The sequence below is a fragment of the Callospermophilus lateralis genome, chromosome 18, assembly GCF_048772815.1.
Source record: "Callospermophilus lateralis isolate mCalLat2 chromosome 18, mCalLat2.hap1, whole genome shotgun sequence".
Classification (NCBI taxonomy): Eukaryota; Metazoa; Chordata; class Mammalia; order Rodentia; family Sciuridae; genus Callospermophilus; species Callospermophilus lateralis.
Window position 1 is genome coordinate 32,959,902 of NC_135322.1, and position 16,406 is coordinate 32,976,307.

General features: G+C 35.6%; 1 protein-coding gene across 1 annotated transcript in view; it reads left to right on the forward strand.

Moving 5' to 3' along the window:
• Positions 1-16,406, forward strand: part of Lonp2 (lon peptidase 2, peroxisomal) — a 96,505-nt gene that overhangs the window by 51,684 nt on the left and 28,415 nt on the right. Inside the window, exon 11 of the mRNA XM_076837795.2 lies at positions 6,833-6,966. Within this exon, the coding sequence (XP_076693910.1) occupies positions 6,833-6,966 (134 nt within the window). The remainder of the gene's footprint in view (positions 1-6,832; positions 6,967-16,406) is intronic.

Genomic DNA, 16,406 nt, shown 5'->3' on the forward strand with positions numbered 1-16,406 from the left:
TACATTTCTCTTTCTCCAACAAATTTCTAGCAAACACTGCCATAGCTATTGATTTAAATAAGACTCTGTATGAACTAGAATTTCATAGAGATTCAACTTAGAATATCTTCATTGATAAGTACCTTCATTGAACTAGAATTTCTACTTTGCCACAGTAGAAATTTAAGGGATTAATTTGATAGATCAAAAACCAAACGCATGAAAATAAAGAGACACTTGTTATGCCTTGAATCTTGAAAGTTGCTTAATTTGCTTAAGAGGTGAGTTGCAACTTTCAGACATCTGTTTTAGGTTATTCTGATTTCCTTTTCTTCTCTTTGAGAGGTTTTTTAAAATCTCAGAGTTCTGATCTTCAGAATTAACACTGAAACAATAAAGAAGGTGCTTCCCCAAGTTTGCTACCAAGTGCTTAAGCCTGTGGCAAGCACAGCATAAATTATTTGAGTATTATAGACTGTGTATTTATAGACTGTGTGTTTGAATGGAAAACATACCCTGTTGAAAATTTTTATCTACCACAGCCTCTTACAGTTTTCCTGGCTCAGTGTTACAGATCCATTGCATCATCCAGCAAGTTGTACAGGCTGCCAAACACTCATGCACCCTTTTCTAGTAAATGCTGTTTTTCAAAAGATATAAAACATCTCTCTATATCTTAAAAGTTTGGCTTATCAGACTTTCTTTTTATTTATGCCAACTTTCTTATGGGTCTGTTTAAATTTAAATATAAAATAGTAAGACTAAATCTAACCTGAGCATTCTTTTTCTTTTTTTAATTTAATTTTATTTATTCTTTTTAGATATGCATGCCAGTAGAATGTATTTTGGCATATTATACATATGTGGAGTATAACTCATTCTAATTAGTATCCTATTTTTGTGGTTGCACATGATACAGAGTTACCCTGGTCATGTATTCAAATACAAGGATAGGAAAATTATGTCCAGTTAATTCTACTCTCTTTGTAATTCCCCTTCCCACTCCCTTCCCTTCATTCCCTTTTTGTCTAATCCAATGTACTTCTATTACCCTCCCTGGGCATTGTTTTTCTAAACTTCCTTTGTGCTATACTGTGTAAATAATTTCAGGAGAAATAAATTAGGTGATTTGCCAAAATCTTCCAGACATATTATTGTACCAGATAATACTTATGATATCTTCTGTGACTTTCTTTTTTTTTCTGCCTTTCCTATCCTCTACTATCCTCCCTCCCCCGCTCCCCTCCCCTCTTCTCTCTCTACCCCCTCTACTGTAATTCATTTCTCCCCCTTATATTTTTTTCCCTTTCCCCTCACTTCCTCTTGTATGTAATTTTGTATACCCCTGAGGGTCTCCTTCCATTTCCATGCAATTTCCCTTCTCTCTCCCTTTCCCTCCCACCTCTCATCCCTGTTTAATGTTAATCTTTTTCTCATGCTCTTCGTCCCTACTCTGTTCTTAGTTACTCTCCTTATATCAAAGAAGACATTTGGCATTTGTTTTTAAGGAATTGGCTAGCTTCACTTAGCATAATCTGCTCTAATGCCATCCATTTCCCTGCAAATTCTATGATTTTGTCATTTTTTAATGCAGAGTAATATTCCATTGTGTATAAATGCCACATTGTTTTTATCCATTCGTCTATTGAAGGGCATCTAGGTTGGTTCCACAGTCTTGCTATTGTGAATTGTGCTGCTATGAACATGGATGTAGCAGTGTCCCTGTAGTATGCTCTTTTTAGGTCTTTAGGGAATAGACCAAGAAGGGGAATAGCTGGGTCAAATGGTGGTTCCATTCCCAGCTTTCCAAGAAATCTCCATACTGCTTTCCAAATTGGCTGCACCAATTTGCAGTCCCACCAGCAGTGTACAATTGTACCCTTTCCCCCACATCCTCGCCAGCATTTGTTGTTGTTTCACTTCATAATGGCTGCCAATCTTACTGGAGTGAGATGGTATCTTAGGGTGGTTTTGATTTGCATTTCTCTGACTACTAGAGATGGTGAGCATTTTCATGTACTTGTTGATTGATTGTATGTCCTCCTCTGAGAAATGTCTGTTCGGGTCCTTGGCCCATTTGTTGATTGGGTTATTTGTTATCTTATTGTCTAATTTTTTGAGTTCTTTGTATATTCTGGATATTAGGGCTCTGTCTGAAGTGTGAGGAGTAAAGATTTGTTCCCAGGATGTAGGCTCCCTATTTAACTCTCTTATTGTTTCTTTTGCTGAGAAAAAACTTTTTAGTTTGAGTAAGTCCCATTTGTTGATTATAGTTATTAACTCTTGTGCTATGGGTGTCCTATTGAGGAATTTGGAGCCCGACCCCACAGTATGTAGATCGTAGCCAACTTTTTCTTCTATCAGACGCCGTGTCTCTGATTTGATATCAAGTTCCTTGATCCACTTTGAGTTAACTTTTGTGCATGGCAAGAGAAAGGGATTCAGTTTCATTTTGTTGCATATGGATTTCCAGTTTTCCCAGCACCATTTGTTGAAGATGCTATCCTTCCTCCATTGCATGCTTTTAGCCCCTTTATCAAATATAAGATAGTTGTAGTTTTGTGGATTGGTTTCTGTGTCCTCTATTCTGTACCATTGGTCCACCCACCTGTTTTGGTACCAGTACCATGCTGTTTTTGTTACTATTGCTCTGTGGTATAGTTTGAAGTCTGGTATCGCTATACCGCCTGATTCACACTTCCTGCTTAGCATTGTTTTTGCTATTCTGGGTCTTTTATTTTTCCATATGAATTTCATGATTGCTTTCTCTATTTCTCCAAGAAATGCTGTTGGGATTTTGATTGGCATTGCATTAAACCTATGGAGAACTTTTGGTAATATCGCCATTTTGATGATGTTAGTTTTACCTATCCATGAACAAGGTATATTTTTCCATCTTCTAAGATCTTCTTCTATTTCTCTCTTTAGGGTTCTGTAGTTTTCATTGTATAAGTCTTTCACCTCTTTTGTTAGGTTGATTCCCAAGTATTTTATTTTTTTTTGAGGATATTGTGAATGGAGTGGTTGTCCTCATTTTCATTTCAGAGGATTTGTCGCTGATATACAGGAATGCCTTTGATTTATGCGTGTTGATTTTATATCCTGCCACTTTGCTGAATTCATTTATTAGCTCTAATAGTTTCTTTGTAGACCCTTTTGGGTCTGCTAGGTATAAAATCATGTCATCTGCAAATAGTGATAATTTGAGTTCTTCTTTTCCTATTTTTATGCCTTTAATTTCTTTCGTCTGTCTAATTGCTCTGGCCTCTTCTGTGACTTTCAACAAGAGACTTAACCCGTTTGATAGCTTTTTTCTATATAAAATCCAAGTGATAGAGATATATCTTATCTAAATCTGAATAATGATCATTCTGAAGAATAAACATTATTTGTATTTCCCAGTTGTCTCTTGGAGAACTGTTTCATTTATTATTTATTTCATCATTATTATTACTGTAAAACATCAAATCATAAAAGCTATGGACATTAGGAAATCTCTCTGAGCAGTTTTATTAGTTTTTATCTATCTATGTTTATATTTAAAACCTTACAAGTATATGCTACTCCAGGCAAGTTTCAGATATGTAGTAAGCTACTAGACTTACAGCATAGAGTATCTGTGTTAAAGTTTCTCATTTTTGGAGTGTGTCATAGTCGTAGACCTTTAGCATTCCAGTCTTACTTCCTCCCAGTGTAACTAGCCTGTTTGAATACTTCCAGTCCCAGGATGGTGAAAACTTTGCCATAAAGATTTTTTTATATTCATTCCCTATAATTTTCTATTTCTGCTTTATAGGAACATCTAGAATTTAAGTATAATTCCTCCTTTTTGCATTCCTTCTGAAATAAAAAGAAATACTATCAGATATATACCCCATAAATAGTCTCTTCTTCAAGCTAAACATTCCTGTTATCTTTACCATTCCTCTTGACCTGGTTCCAAGGCTTTTTACCTTTCTGATTAGTCTTCTGAATGAGTCCAGTATGTATCAGTGTACCTTTTATAATGAAATACTCAGAGTATAACGTATTATTTCAAATATAGCCTAAACAGTTCATAGTGGAAGAAGATCATATTTTTCTTATTCTGAATATAATTCTCTAGATTCTTAGCTCTTTTGAGATATTATTTTGCCTTTTCAGTTAGTTTTTACTAAGCTTGGCATACCCCATTCTGCGTTTATAGAGTTTAGTTTCTTAAAGCCAAAACATTGAAATTTGTAGTTATGTATATTTCATTGTTAGTTTTTTATGTCTTCTGAAAATCAACATATATAACATCCTATGTTCAAGTCATCATGAGAAACATCAACCAATTCTTTTTTGAGGGGTGGGGGTTTGCTAGGGATCAAACCCAGAATCTCACACATGCTGGGCAAGTACTCTGCCACCGAGCGACATCCTCCACCCCAAATAGCCAATTCTTATTTTCTTATTTGACCCTGGTTATTCCTCCTTTTACAATTTAAAGATATCAAATAGGAGTTTGTATGTCTACTTTTTTTTGGTCAGTTGTTAATGATATAATCTGTGAATTGGTTTCTAGCCCATTATTGTTCTAAACACATAAAGAGGTATTTTTGTTGTTGCATATCCTGATTATTTTTGGCTACCTCCAATTCATTCTGAACCTCACGGTCTCATTTTTGTATTTTCATTCCATTCCTTTGTAAGCTTATTCAGACCCTCTGCTTTCATCTTTTGTCCCATTAAACCTAAGCTGATCATGTAGTTGTCTAGGAAGCTACATTGGGTTTTTGGTTTTTCTTTATATGTTGATTTGTTTATTTTCAGGATACCGTCCTGTTTCTTCCTTATTTAAATTATATTCTGGGGCTGGGATGTGGTGCAGTGGCAGAACAATTACCTAGCATGTGTGAAACCGTGAGTTCAATCCCAGTGTCAGGGTAAAAAAGGAAATTATATTCAGTTATATAATGTCAACTCTATTTTTGTGTCCTTTTATCTTTTTGACTGAAATGAGTTTTACTTTATTTTGCCAACTGCTTTAATCTGTCTTTTCTCACAACTTTTAAAATCTCCTTCCCTAGAATGTCTGACTACCTAAATCAAATCCAGTTTTTCAGATAAAACAAATTTTTTACCTGATGTTGTCCATTCCTATCCCACCAAAGTTGGTTACACCAAAAATGGTTTATGGAATGGGTTGTGGAATTTGCTGAAATACGTCTAAGTTTTTTAGGTAGCTCTGCTTAACTACATGTAGAGTATTTTACAAAAATCACAATAAAAACACACGGAGTCCCTAGGTGATTAGCAAAGTTCCTAGTAAAAAGTTGATTTCTGTCCTACATTCAGTGCAGTTTCTGATTTTTGTCTTTTTTTTTTTTTTTTTGATACCAGGGGGGCACTTAACCACTGAGCAACATCCCTACCACTTTTTATTTTATTTTATTTTCTCAGCACTTTTTATATTTTTATTTTGAGACAGAGTCTTGCTAATTTGTTAAGGGCCTCCCTAAATTGCTGAGGCTGGCTTTGAACGCCCAGTCCTCTTGCCTCAGCCCTCAAATCACTGGAATTACGGGCATGCATCACTGCAGTTGGCTCAATTTCTGATTCTTTCTGCAGTATTTCAAGTACAATAAATTTAGAATTTTCTTAAATTGACAAATTTTGCTTTAGAAAACTCTTAAACATATCAAAAAATAAATGGTATTTTATATGCTGCCAAATTTACTTTGTCAATATAAATTGAAGGACCAGGACTGGGGTTGTGACTCAGTGGTTAGGCGCTAACCTAACATGCGTGAGGCACTGGGTTTGATCCTCAGCACCACATAAAAATTAAAAATAAAGGTATTATACCCAGAGGACTTAAAAACAGCATACTAGGGCTGGAGCTGTAGCTCAGTGGCAAAGCGCTTGCCTAGCATGTGTGAGGCACTGGGTTTGATCCTCAGCACCACATAAAAATTAATAAATAAAATAAAGGCATTCTCTCCATCTACAACTATTAAAAAAAAACAGTGTACTACAGGGACACAGACACATCAATGTTTATAGCAGCACAGTTCACAAATAGCTAATTCATGGAACCAGCCCAGATGACCTTTAGTAGATGAATGAATAGAGAAACTGGTATGTATTCACAATGGAATATTACTCAGCATTAAAAGAGAATAAAACATGGCATTTGCAGGTAAATGGATGGAGTTGGAGATTAATGCTAAGTGAAGTAAGCCAATCCCAAAAAAACAAAGACCAAATGTTTCTTTGATATGAGGATGCTGACTCATAATGGTGATGGGGGTTAGGAAGCATGGGAAGAATGGAGGAACTTTAGATAGGGCAAAAGAGAGGGAAGTTAAGGGAAGGGTCATAGGGATAGGAAAGACAGTGGAATGAGTCAGACATCATTATCCTAAGTATAAGTATGAAGACACAAATGGTGTGAATATACTTTATATACAACTAGAGATATGAAAAATCATGCTCTATATGTATAATATGAATTGTAATGCATTCTGCTGTCATATATAACAAATTAGAATAAAAAATAAAAAATAAAGTTATTGTGTCCACCTCCAACTATAATATATATATTAAATAAATAAATAAATTGAAGGACCAAGGATTTGTTTTTAGTTATTGGGTAAAAGTTCAGGATAATTTATATAAAGGAAATATTTGTGGCTGAAAACACATCTGAATATTTAAGAAGTAACAATACTTAAATGAGACATTTTCGGTGTGGGTAAGTTCATTAGTCAAGGCAGAGTAAAAAAAACTTTTAAATGTATACTGTTCCTTTAATAGAAAGGTTAGTAGTATTTCTGTCTGTTTTTAAGGTGGTATTTTGGCAAAATGAAATATTTTTCTTTGTTCACAGGTACACCAGGGAAGCAGGAGTTCGTTCTCTGGATAGAAAGTTTGGGGCCATTTGCCGAGCCGTTGCCGTGAAGGTTGCAGAAGGACAACATAAGGAAGCCAAGTTGGACCGTTCAGATATAACTGAGGGAGAAGGTTAGTGGCCTTGCTTTGGTGCTCTCAGGCCTGGCAGCTAGGAGTGAGTGGCACAACTAAATTGGATGTGGAGGATGGTGTTGTCATTGGGAACAGTGGCACCTGTGACTCCAGTGGTAAATGCACTCAGTGAATAAGTAATAACTTGAAGTTTGGTATAATTTATCAAGAGAGTTCTCTTTTACAAATAGTACAGAGTATAAATGGAGTAATATTCAATATTAATGCTGTAAGGATATTGTAACTTCTTCAGATTTAAAATGAAGATACACTTTATGTATGGGGTCTGGTGTTCCCTAATTTTTTTTACCCACCCAGACAGTTGTTAAGTCTTTGAATAATGTATAGCATAAAAAGTTATTACAAAAAAAAAAAAAGAAAAACTTACTACAGCATTTAAAAGTCCAAGCTATCCAAGTACTACAAGAGCAGGTCTTTGTACTCTGGAAGAGCTTCATGTAAGTAAGTTTTTCTGACACATTTTCTTTTATAGGTATATGACTAAATGCAATATAAATTATTTTTTCTTCAATAATTGTGGAGGTAGTAATAGGAGGAAAATTCTTTTACTGGAATTAATGAAATGTAGATATTTCCTTTGTTACCCAGTTATAGTGTTTTAACTTTTGTTCCAGAACTGGTAGGGTGTCACATTCTAGGACTAAAAACACTCAGGGTCACTCCAGGTGAACTGGGCTGCAAAATAATCACACAGAGACAGAAAAATACCTTTTCCTTTGGGTCCCATGACAGCTTCTTCAACCTTAGGGGTCCATGGAAAGAGAGAGAGAGCCTGTACTGAACCCTTTTATTGGGGAGAAGCCATTCAAATGAGGCAAGAGGTAGGATTACAAGTGAACAGGTGAGTGTAGCTCACCCTCTGGGTATCTCCTACTCCTATAGCCACACCTTGTTAGCCATGTTATCTGAGTGAGGGAAAAGACTAACATACCAGACTACAGTGATCTTTCAGATCCCTGTGGTGCATCAGGACTTAAAGGTGCATGTGTGTTTGGAGTGGCTCCCCACAGTAGGGGTTTGAGTTTATCATACCATGCTAGTATGCAGAACATAACTTGCCATAAAAAATATGATTTGAATAGTAGGGAACTGAAGATTGCTTTCAGTAAAGAGATTTATTAGATGTCTACCATTTATTAGATTATTAGATTTATTAGTCTACCATTTCTAAAGCTTTTTCCAGAAAAGAGTTAAATGAATGTGATCAAAGAACCACAATTTGTGCTAGGCTTAGAAGAACAGACACAGTTAAAAAAGTCTTCCTTGCTTTACTTCTCACTTACTGAGCTCACAACAGCACTGGCATCGAAGAGGAGATGTTCACATAATTCTCATATTTCTGTATGATGTTTCACCCCCACTCCCACTTCGCATGGAACTCCACTGGTTCATTTTTTCCAGAGAATAAACCAGCCGTCTTTTGATGAATTGAACAGGGGTCGTGTTCTCATTGTGTGAAGTAGGGATAGGGCTATTGAACTCTAATCATTTCTTATATTGACTTTAAAATGTTTGTTTGAACTCCCTTCTGTGGTTTGAATGTATCCCCCAGAATTCATATGTTGGAAACTTCATCACTGTTGAGAGGTGAGACCTTTTAAGAAATGATCAGGTCATGGGACCTCTACCTTTATGAATGGATTAATGTTATTATCTTAGGGAAGTGGGTTAATTATCACAGTAGTTTCCAGATAAAAGAATGAATTCAATCCCCTTCCCTCTTGTCTCTTATGGGTTCTCTTACCATGCAATCCTTTCTGCATGGTATGATGTAGCAAGAAGGCTTTCTCCAGATGCACCCTCAATCTTGGACTTCCCAACCTCCACAACTATCAGCCAAATAAGTTTCTCTTCACTGCCCAATCTGTGGTATTCTGTTAACAGCAGCATAAAAGAGACAGCCCCACTTCTCACCCACACTTTCAGGGATACCTTACATTCCTACCCTTGATAGGATTTCATGACTCAGATGAACTTGCTGCTGCTGATGAAACATCCCTGTCCTGCAGGCACCAAGGTCTCTACTTTCTCTAACCTGCAGAGTTTTCATTATTTTTTGGTCCACCCACTTTCTGCTTTCCAAATTTTGTCAGCATCTCCTCTCAGTTGTTGTCTTCTTTCTCATTCCTTTTGTTCTTGTAGGTTTATATATTTTATTTTTAAATTCTCATTATTATAATAGGATTTGAGAGAAATTATAAAGATAATCTACTGTTTATAGAAATCTGAATTTTTAGAAACTGTCCTAGGCGAGAGAGTGCCTATCAAGAATAGAAATCACATTTGCAGGTAAATGGATGGAGTTTCAGAATATAATGCTAAGTGGAGTAAGGCAATCCCCAAAAAACAAATGCCAAATGTTTTCTCTGATATAAGGATGCTGATTGATATTGGGGCAAGGGGGACAGACGAATTCTAGATAGGGGAAAGGGAAGGGAGAAAAAGAGAGGGGCCATGGAGGTAGAAAAAGCAGTGGGATGAGATGGACATCATTATTCTAAGTATATATATACAAAGATACAGATGGTGTGACTCTACATTGTGTACAACCAGAGGTATGCAAAATTGTGCTATATATGTATAATATGAATTGAAATGTCATATATAACAAATTAGAATAATTTTTTTAAAAAAATAGGGATTGAACAATCCAGGGACACTTAACCACTGGGGGCCGGGGGGGAAATCACTGGTGTAGCTACAGTGGCAGTGGAAGACTGAGTCACCATTCCTTTTTTTCTAATTGTAAGACCCAGATTTACATGCTCCTGAATTTCTCCTTTTTTATTCTTATAGCACTCCCTTTGTGCTGTGACTTCAAATATCTAATCCTTTGTCTTTTTGTTCTTGTCTGTAGTATAAAAGGAAGATAGAAGGTAAAATGAATTTCTCTACGTTGTGAAAATTTAAGATTGAGATAGTGTGTTTTAGAATTTATAATATAGGGATTTGATGTCCAGGGAAACTGTCCATAATTATAGTGTATTGCTTAATGTTTATATATACATCCATTAGCATATTTCTAATAATATCTGTACTCTTATTCGATATTTTAAAATAACCCACAAATATTCAAGAACTTGTTCAAACAGCTTGTGAACTGTGTATGACTCTAAAGTTTTTATGGTTAACATTTAATTGGTCCTTTTGTTTTTTCTTTTCTTTCTTTTTTTTTAAATCATAGAACATCTCCTAAGTGATGATGTAGCTAAACAGATTTGGGTAGTTAAGGTATTACCCAGGTAATTCAAATGAACAAACAATTAGGATAAATATTTGTCTCTTGAGGATGATCTTGGTTGTAGCCTTATTGAGGCCCAGATATTACTCCATATTGGTCCTAATATTGTAAGATATTCATGAGTTACTGTAAATAATTGTGCTCCAGAATTTTATAGAATAATTATAATGAATCTTAAAGTGGTGTTTATGACATCAACCAAGCTAAAAGAAATATTTCTACAAGAGTTTGCATTCATTTTCAAGCCAAAAATTTTAAATGGAGCTCAGCAACTGAAAGTTTCTCATTAAGAAATGAATTATTTCAAATAGGGACATAAAAGAAAACAGTTGTTTTAGAAATTTCAAGTATCACACTGTAGATTATTTTTAATGTTAAAAATAATGATGGACTTAGAGTTACTGCCAGGAAGAAAAGTGACTTCAGGCCATGAGGTTCAAAACATTGCAGAAACCTCCAGTGTATCAAACCAACTTTCTGGAATAGACCCAAGAGTCTCTGTCTATAAACAGTTGTTTTTGTATTTGTGGGATTTTAACCGACAGTTAAACAGACCAGAAAAGAAGACAGTGAGATGAGTAGTTGATCAACGTAGAGAAAGAATATTTATGGTTTCAGTCATCTACCTGTTAAGTATGGAAATCATTTCATAACAGCAATGCTGCTTATGTTTTTCTGTATACTATCAGTGTGTTCTAAATTGCTCTTTTTTTCCTGGGGTATTAGTTGAGTTGAAGGATAAAAGCACTTGACTCCAGTTTTATTCTGGGTTTTTGTTTGTTTGTTTGTTTGTTTGTTTGTTTGTTTTTTGCCTTCCTTTAGCCAAGACAAATACTCCATGTGTTCAGTTTTATACACTTGTGTGTTTCTCTGTAGAGTTAGGCAAATGTCCATTTGTTCAATTTCTCATGTTCCATATATGATCAATTACTACCTAGTAGGAATTTTTCCTTAGAAGTTCCCATTAGCAAAGAATTTATCCAGTTTTATCCTAATTTGATTCATAAATCTCTTCTCAGCCAGGCCCATGACACATGCATATCATCTCAGTGTCTCAGGAGGCTGAGGCAGGAGGATCACAAGCTCAAGGCCAGCCTGGGCAATTTAGCAAGCCCAATTTCAGCTATTTAATAAGATCCTGTCTCAAAAATAAAAATAAAAAGGAAAGAGGATGTAGCTCAGCAGTAAAGCACCCCTGGGTTTAATCCCAATGCCAAAATTAATAAATAAATAAATCTCTTACCAACACTTTCTAATAAACCTTTGCTTAGCTGCTGAGTTCTGTTAACAAACATGTCAGACATATCAGGGTTATGATTTTATTTGTGTTTATTCAGCTTGGAATTTGCTGACCTTTTTGGATTTGTGGTCTAAACTCATCGGTGGGAAAAATTTTGGCCATTATCTCTTCAGATATCTTCTCACCACCACCTTTTTTCCCTCCTCTATCTGAGATTCTAGGAGTCCTTTGAACTCAAAGGACTCCTACTCCTTTGTTCTACTTTTTGCATTAATTTTCTCTTTAATTCAGTTTGTATATTTTTGTTGCCCTATTATTATTGGTGACTTTTATTTTATTTATTATTAAAATTTATTATTGCTGACTTCTGCTATTAAATGTATGGAGTATTTTCTACTTTTCAAATGTTGATTTGATTCTTTATAGTAGATTCCAATAGATTTTTTAATTGAAATCATCTTTTCAGCTCTTTAACCCATCTTTTCCTCTGTTATTTTTGGATATACTGATCATGGTTTTTAAAGTACCTATCAGAACATTCATTCCATTATCTAATTCACCTATGAGTCTTTCTGTTACTTGGGGGTTTTCCCCTTGGTTTTTAGTCATTTGTTGTTTTTTAGTTTTGGTGGTGGGTGGTGATTGCTTCGACCTTATCAAGGCTTAGTTTTAGACTTTTTAGGACTGGTCTGTTTCTGCTTTAGCCTTATTCCTGGAATTATAGTCTTTACTTCTAGGGTGTGGTACTCCAAGTTTGTGCTTCTTATTCCTTAGAGTGTGACCCTTATACTTCTAGGGCATGAGGCTTCTGAGTTCTTAACTGAAAGTCCCTTCTGCCTTTGAGTCTCCCTGTAACTCCTTGCTCTTGGGTTTCATGGAGTCTCACCTGGATATGCTCAAGTTAGGAGTTAATCAGTGACTTGAGGAGAATTTGAATGCAGCTTTTTGAGCTTCTCCTTTCTGGTTCCATCCTTTCTGAGATTTTGCCAATGAATTCTCAGCTGCTTTGAGAACTTTAACTTTTCAGTTACTTTTGACTACATTATTTCATGATTCTAAACATAGCACATATTCTAACCATTCTGAATTATGGTAATAAACAGTTCTCCAAGTAAGGGGAAAAAAACTGACAAAAAGCATAGCTGAGGTTGGGGATATCTCAGTGGTAGAATGCATTTTTATCCCAACAGCAAAAAAAAAGAAAAGAAAGAAATATGGTCTTTGTTGAAAATTATCATTAAAATATGAAAAATAAATACAGCCTTTAGGCCACCACTTACCATGTAATTGACTACTCTAGTAAATGAAATCTCTGGTTTGACACTGATTTGATTCATAAAACCCTTCACAGTATCTCCTAATAAACATTATGCCTTACCTGTTCTCCTCAGTTATTAAATGTATGTAAAAATAGCTATTTATTTCTCAGTCCATAGGAAAATAGGAGTTATAAATTGAAAGAGGACTAGCAGTTTGGGTGGTATGAGTCATAAACAATAAGATTTGATGTCAGTGAAGATAGGTCTATCCTCTCATGATAGATTCCTTAGCTCTCTGCTGACCACAGAGCACTGTGCTGGCCAGACCACAAATCTGTCTCATTCTGTGACAATTTCTGTAGTGAAATCTGGATCCCATTTTGCCCGAGTTACATTGTGACATGTGTTGTTTCCCTGGTGTTTGCCTTGTGCAAGGCAGTGAAGTCAGTGTAATTCAATGGAAGAAGGAGAATACTATGTCCTTAATTCCTTGGTATAATCTTTCTGAAAACTTCATAGTTAAAAACCAAAATAAAAGATTTAAAACACTAGTTTTCTTCATTCATTTACTTCCCCTAGTTAACCACACTCTTAACTATTAGCTAGAATATGGTAATTTGAGGAAAGGTATCCTGCCACTGAACCAAGTATACTTAGTACAGGGGTCAAAATGCCTCAACGGAGAGCCTCATGCTAACAGAGTTGCTTGCATTTTCCCTACTGCTTCTTGTGCTGCCGTCATTTCCCATACCACTCACTGTCTACACTTGCTCTTCTTAGCCCTTCTCAGGATCCAGTGCTTCAGGAAGGATCAGTTCTGTGTTGAGCTGTTTTCAGAGTTCTTTGTTGTGGCTTCCTGCCATTGACTTCTCCAGCCTGAAGCATGCTTTATGCTAGTTATTTTAAGTGTGGCTCCTTCCTAACCAAAACAGGAAGCTCTCCCTGTAGGAAAATCAAGTGCTTTTGATCCTTTTAGCCTTTTTTTTTTTTTTAACTAGTCTTCTCTGAATCAGAACACTTCCATTTTCTTGTCTACTGCCAGGAGTGCATTTCTTTATATTAATAGGAAGTAATCTCTGTGCTTTGTGTAACATTTTACCAAATTGCTCTGTCGTCTTGGAGCAGTCTTCTTGTTGCAGAATCTTCTCTTTTTTATCTTTTGAATATTACATTGGTTATCTATTTCTGTATAACACTACCCCCAAAATTTAGCAGATCAAAATATTTAACAAACATTTATCATTAGTTTCTGTGGATCAGAAATCCAGGAGCAGCTTACCTGAGTAGTTCTGGCTCAAGACTGTTCATGAGGCTAGACTCAAGCTGTCAACCAGCCGAAGGCTCACTTACATGGTTGTTAGCTGCCTTCAGTTTCTTGCTGACTCTTGGCCACAGTTCTGTTTTCCACCACATGGTCCTCTTCCTAGGCTTAGGACAGGGCAGCAGGGTTTCTCCCAGAGTGAATAATGTGTGAGAAGAGAAGATAGAGAAAGCCAGGGACAGAGTCCAGAATCTGCAATCTTTTATAACTGTCACTATTACCACGTTCTTTGAGTCATACAGGCCAACCCTGGTACTACATGAGAGGGGACTGACTCCACAAAGCTGTGAATTCCAGGTGATGGGGACAGGCTTTTGGGAGCCATCTTATTTATTTATTCCTATTTTACAGAAGGTTTTTATGCATTGCATTTCATTAATTCAGACCCCATTTCTCAGCATTGAAATAGTTTGTTTAGAGATCTAAGAAAAACTTTTGGTTTGGTTTGTTAATAGAGAATGAAAATTTCTGTGGTGCAGAAGCAGTAAGAATATCTCTATTATGCACTGTCAGGGGTCTTCAGGGGAAGAAAGCCTAATCAAACCCACAAACAAATGAATGATCCTTTAGTAAAAATTGAAACAATCTCCGTTTGTCATCTTTCAATGTGGATTTTGTTGCTGTTCTCATTCAGAAACATAAAAACTTTGTTAGGTATTTTTAGTGAAAGGAAGATAATGGGGGAAGTTTCCTATTACTTAGTTCCAGTTACATATAAGTCCGCCAACATTTTAACCTAAATCCCATGTCTTTCTTTCTGATTTGATTTGGAAAATAAAAAGAGAGTCATCATGTGTGTGCCTCTTGAGTCCAAAAACCACAGATCAGATTCATTGGCTATTTATTTTGGATTGTTAAAATATTCAAAAGTGAGATTTTAATTTCCGCAGAAATGCCCGGCTTTGATGGTAAGATGTCTTTGAGCATTATCAAAGTTTTATCATTATCCTGGGTGCTAAATTAAAATGGGCCCCTGTTTTCCTAATCTTCAGGTTGTATAGCTTTGAAATTTTCTGCTTATTCCTATTCAGTTTTCTAATTTAAACAACAGTAGCAGTTTTGCAATTATCGCCATCTAAGACACTTTGTTAAATGAAGAATTTTTAAAGCCAACACTGAAGTTTATGCTGTTGGATATCCGTCAAACTTCAGCCGATTTCTTATTAAGGAACCAACCAGCACAGTCAGGGTTTACAAGTTAGAATTAATTCAGTTAGGAATTTTCACTATTTAACGTCTTCCTGCATCCTGTTCATGCTTATCTTTCATTTGATTGTATTAGTGGCTCAGAACAAATAAAAATTTATAATTGTCAAAGCATTAAGGTTACTATTGAGTAAGATGGATTTCAGAGCCAGTTTCAGTTCTCTAAGCATTTGATTTGCTAGTAGGGTGAGGTTTGGGGGCTTTGTAGCCTTCTGCTAAGAATTAATTGGACTTTGCAAACAAAGATTATAAAGACATTAGATCTAGGATTAGGACTTTTTGTGCTAAATTCTTTGTATTTGGTGGGGACATTGGGCAGTATATTGTGTATAAATATTTACAGTCAGGTAGTATTCTAATCAGGTAGTGTTGATTTGTTATCAGATCTGCCTGTATTATGAAGATATACAATAGTCTTTTTCTAAGTCTGACATTTACACTGATTACTGATTGTTCCTGCATCAATATTGACCTGGTTTAAGAGAGAATTGTTTGCCTGTATGCAGGTGGGAAGGAAACTAGAATGAAAGAAAAGCCCTTCTTACATATAACAGGAACCAGTCCCAGACACTTACTATTTATATTGTATTTTGGGACAACAAAATAAAATATTGTAAAATTGTTTCATTTAATGAATCATATAGGAAGATGCAGTGGCCTTTGGGTATCATTTTTTTAATGTAGTTTTTAGTTGTAAATGGACACAATACCTTTATTTTATTTGTTTATTTTTTTATGTGGTACCAGGGATCGAACATGTGCTAGGCAATTGCTTTACCACAACCCCAGCCAGGGTGTCATTTTTATACAGCCTTTCTTTTAATTTTTTTCCATTGGTGCATTATAATTATACATAACAGTGAAATTCATTGTAAAACCAGTCCTTCTGTGTTACAGAAATATTTGGAATACTCTTGGAGGTTTTTTTTTTTTAATATCACAAATTGTCTCTGTGATTTTAACTACTAATCCAAATAATTCTCCAAGAATATTTTTGAATCTCTAATACAGGAAATGAAATTTATTATTGCCTATAACTTGCTGAGAAACAGTGCAGGCTCACTTGTCTGGTACTGAAAAGAGAATCGTGTATCTTGGGCCCTTGCGTGTATTGATTCACTCAGTCAGAGTCAGCTAGCATTTACTGTATGC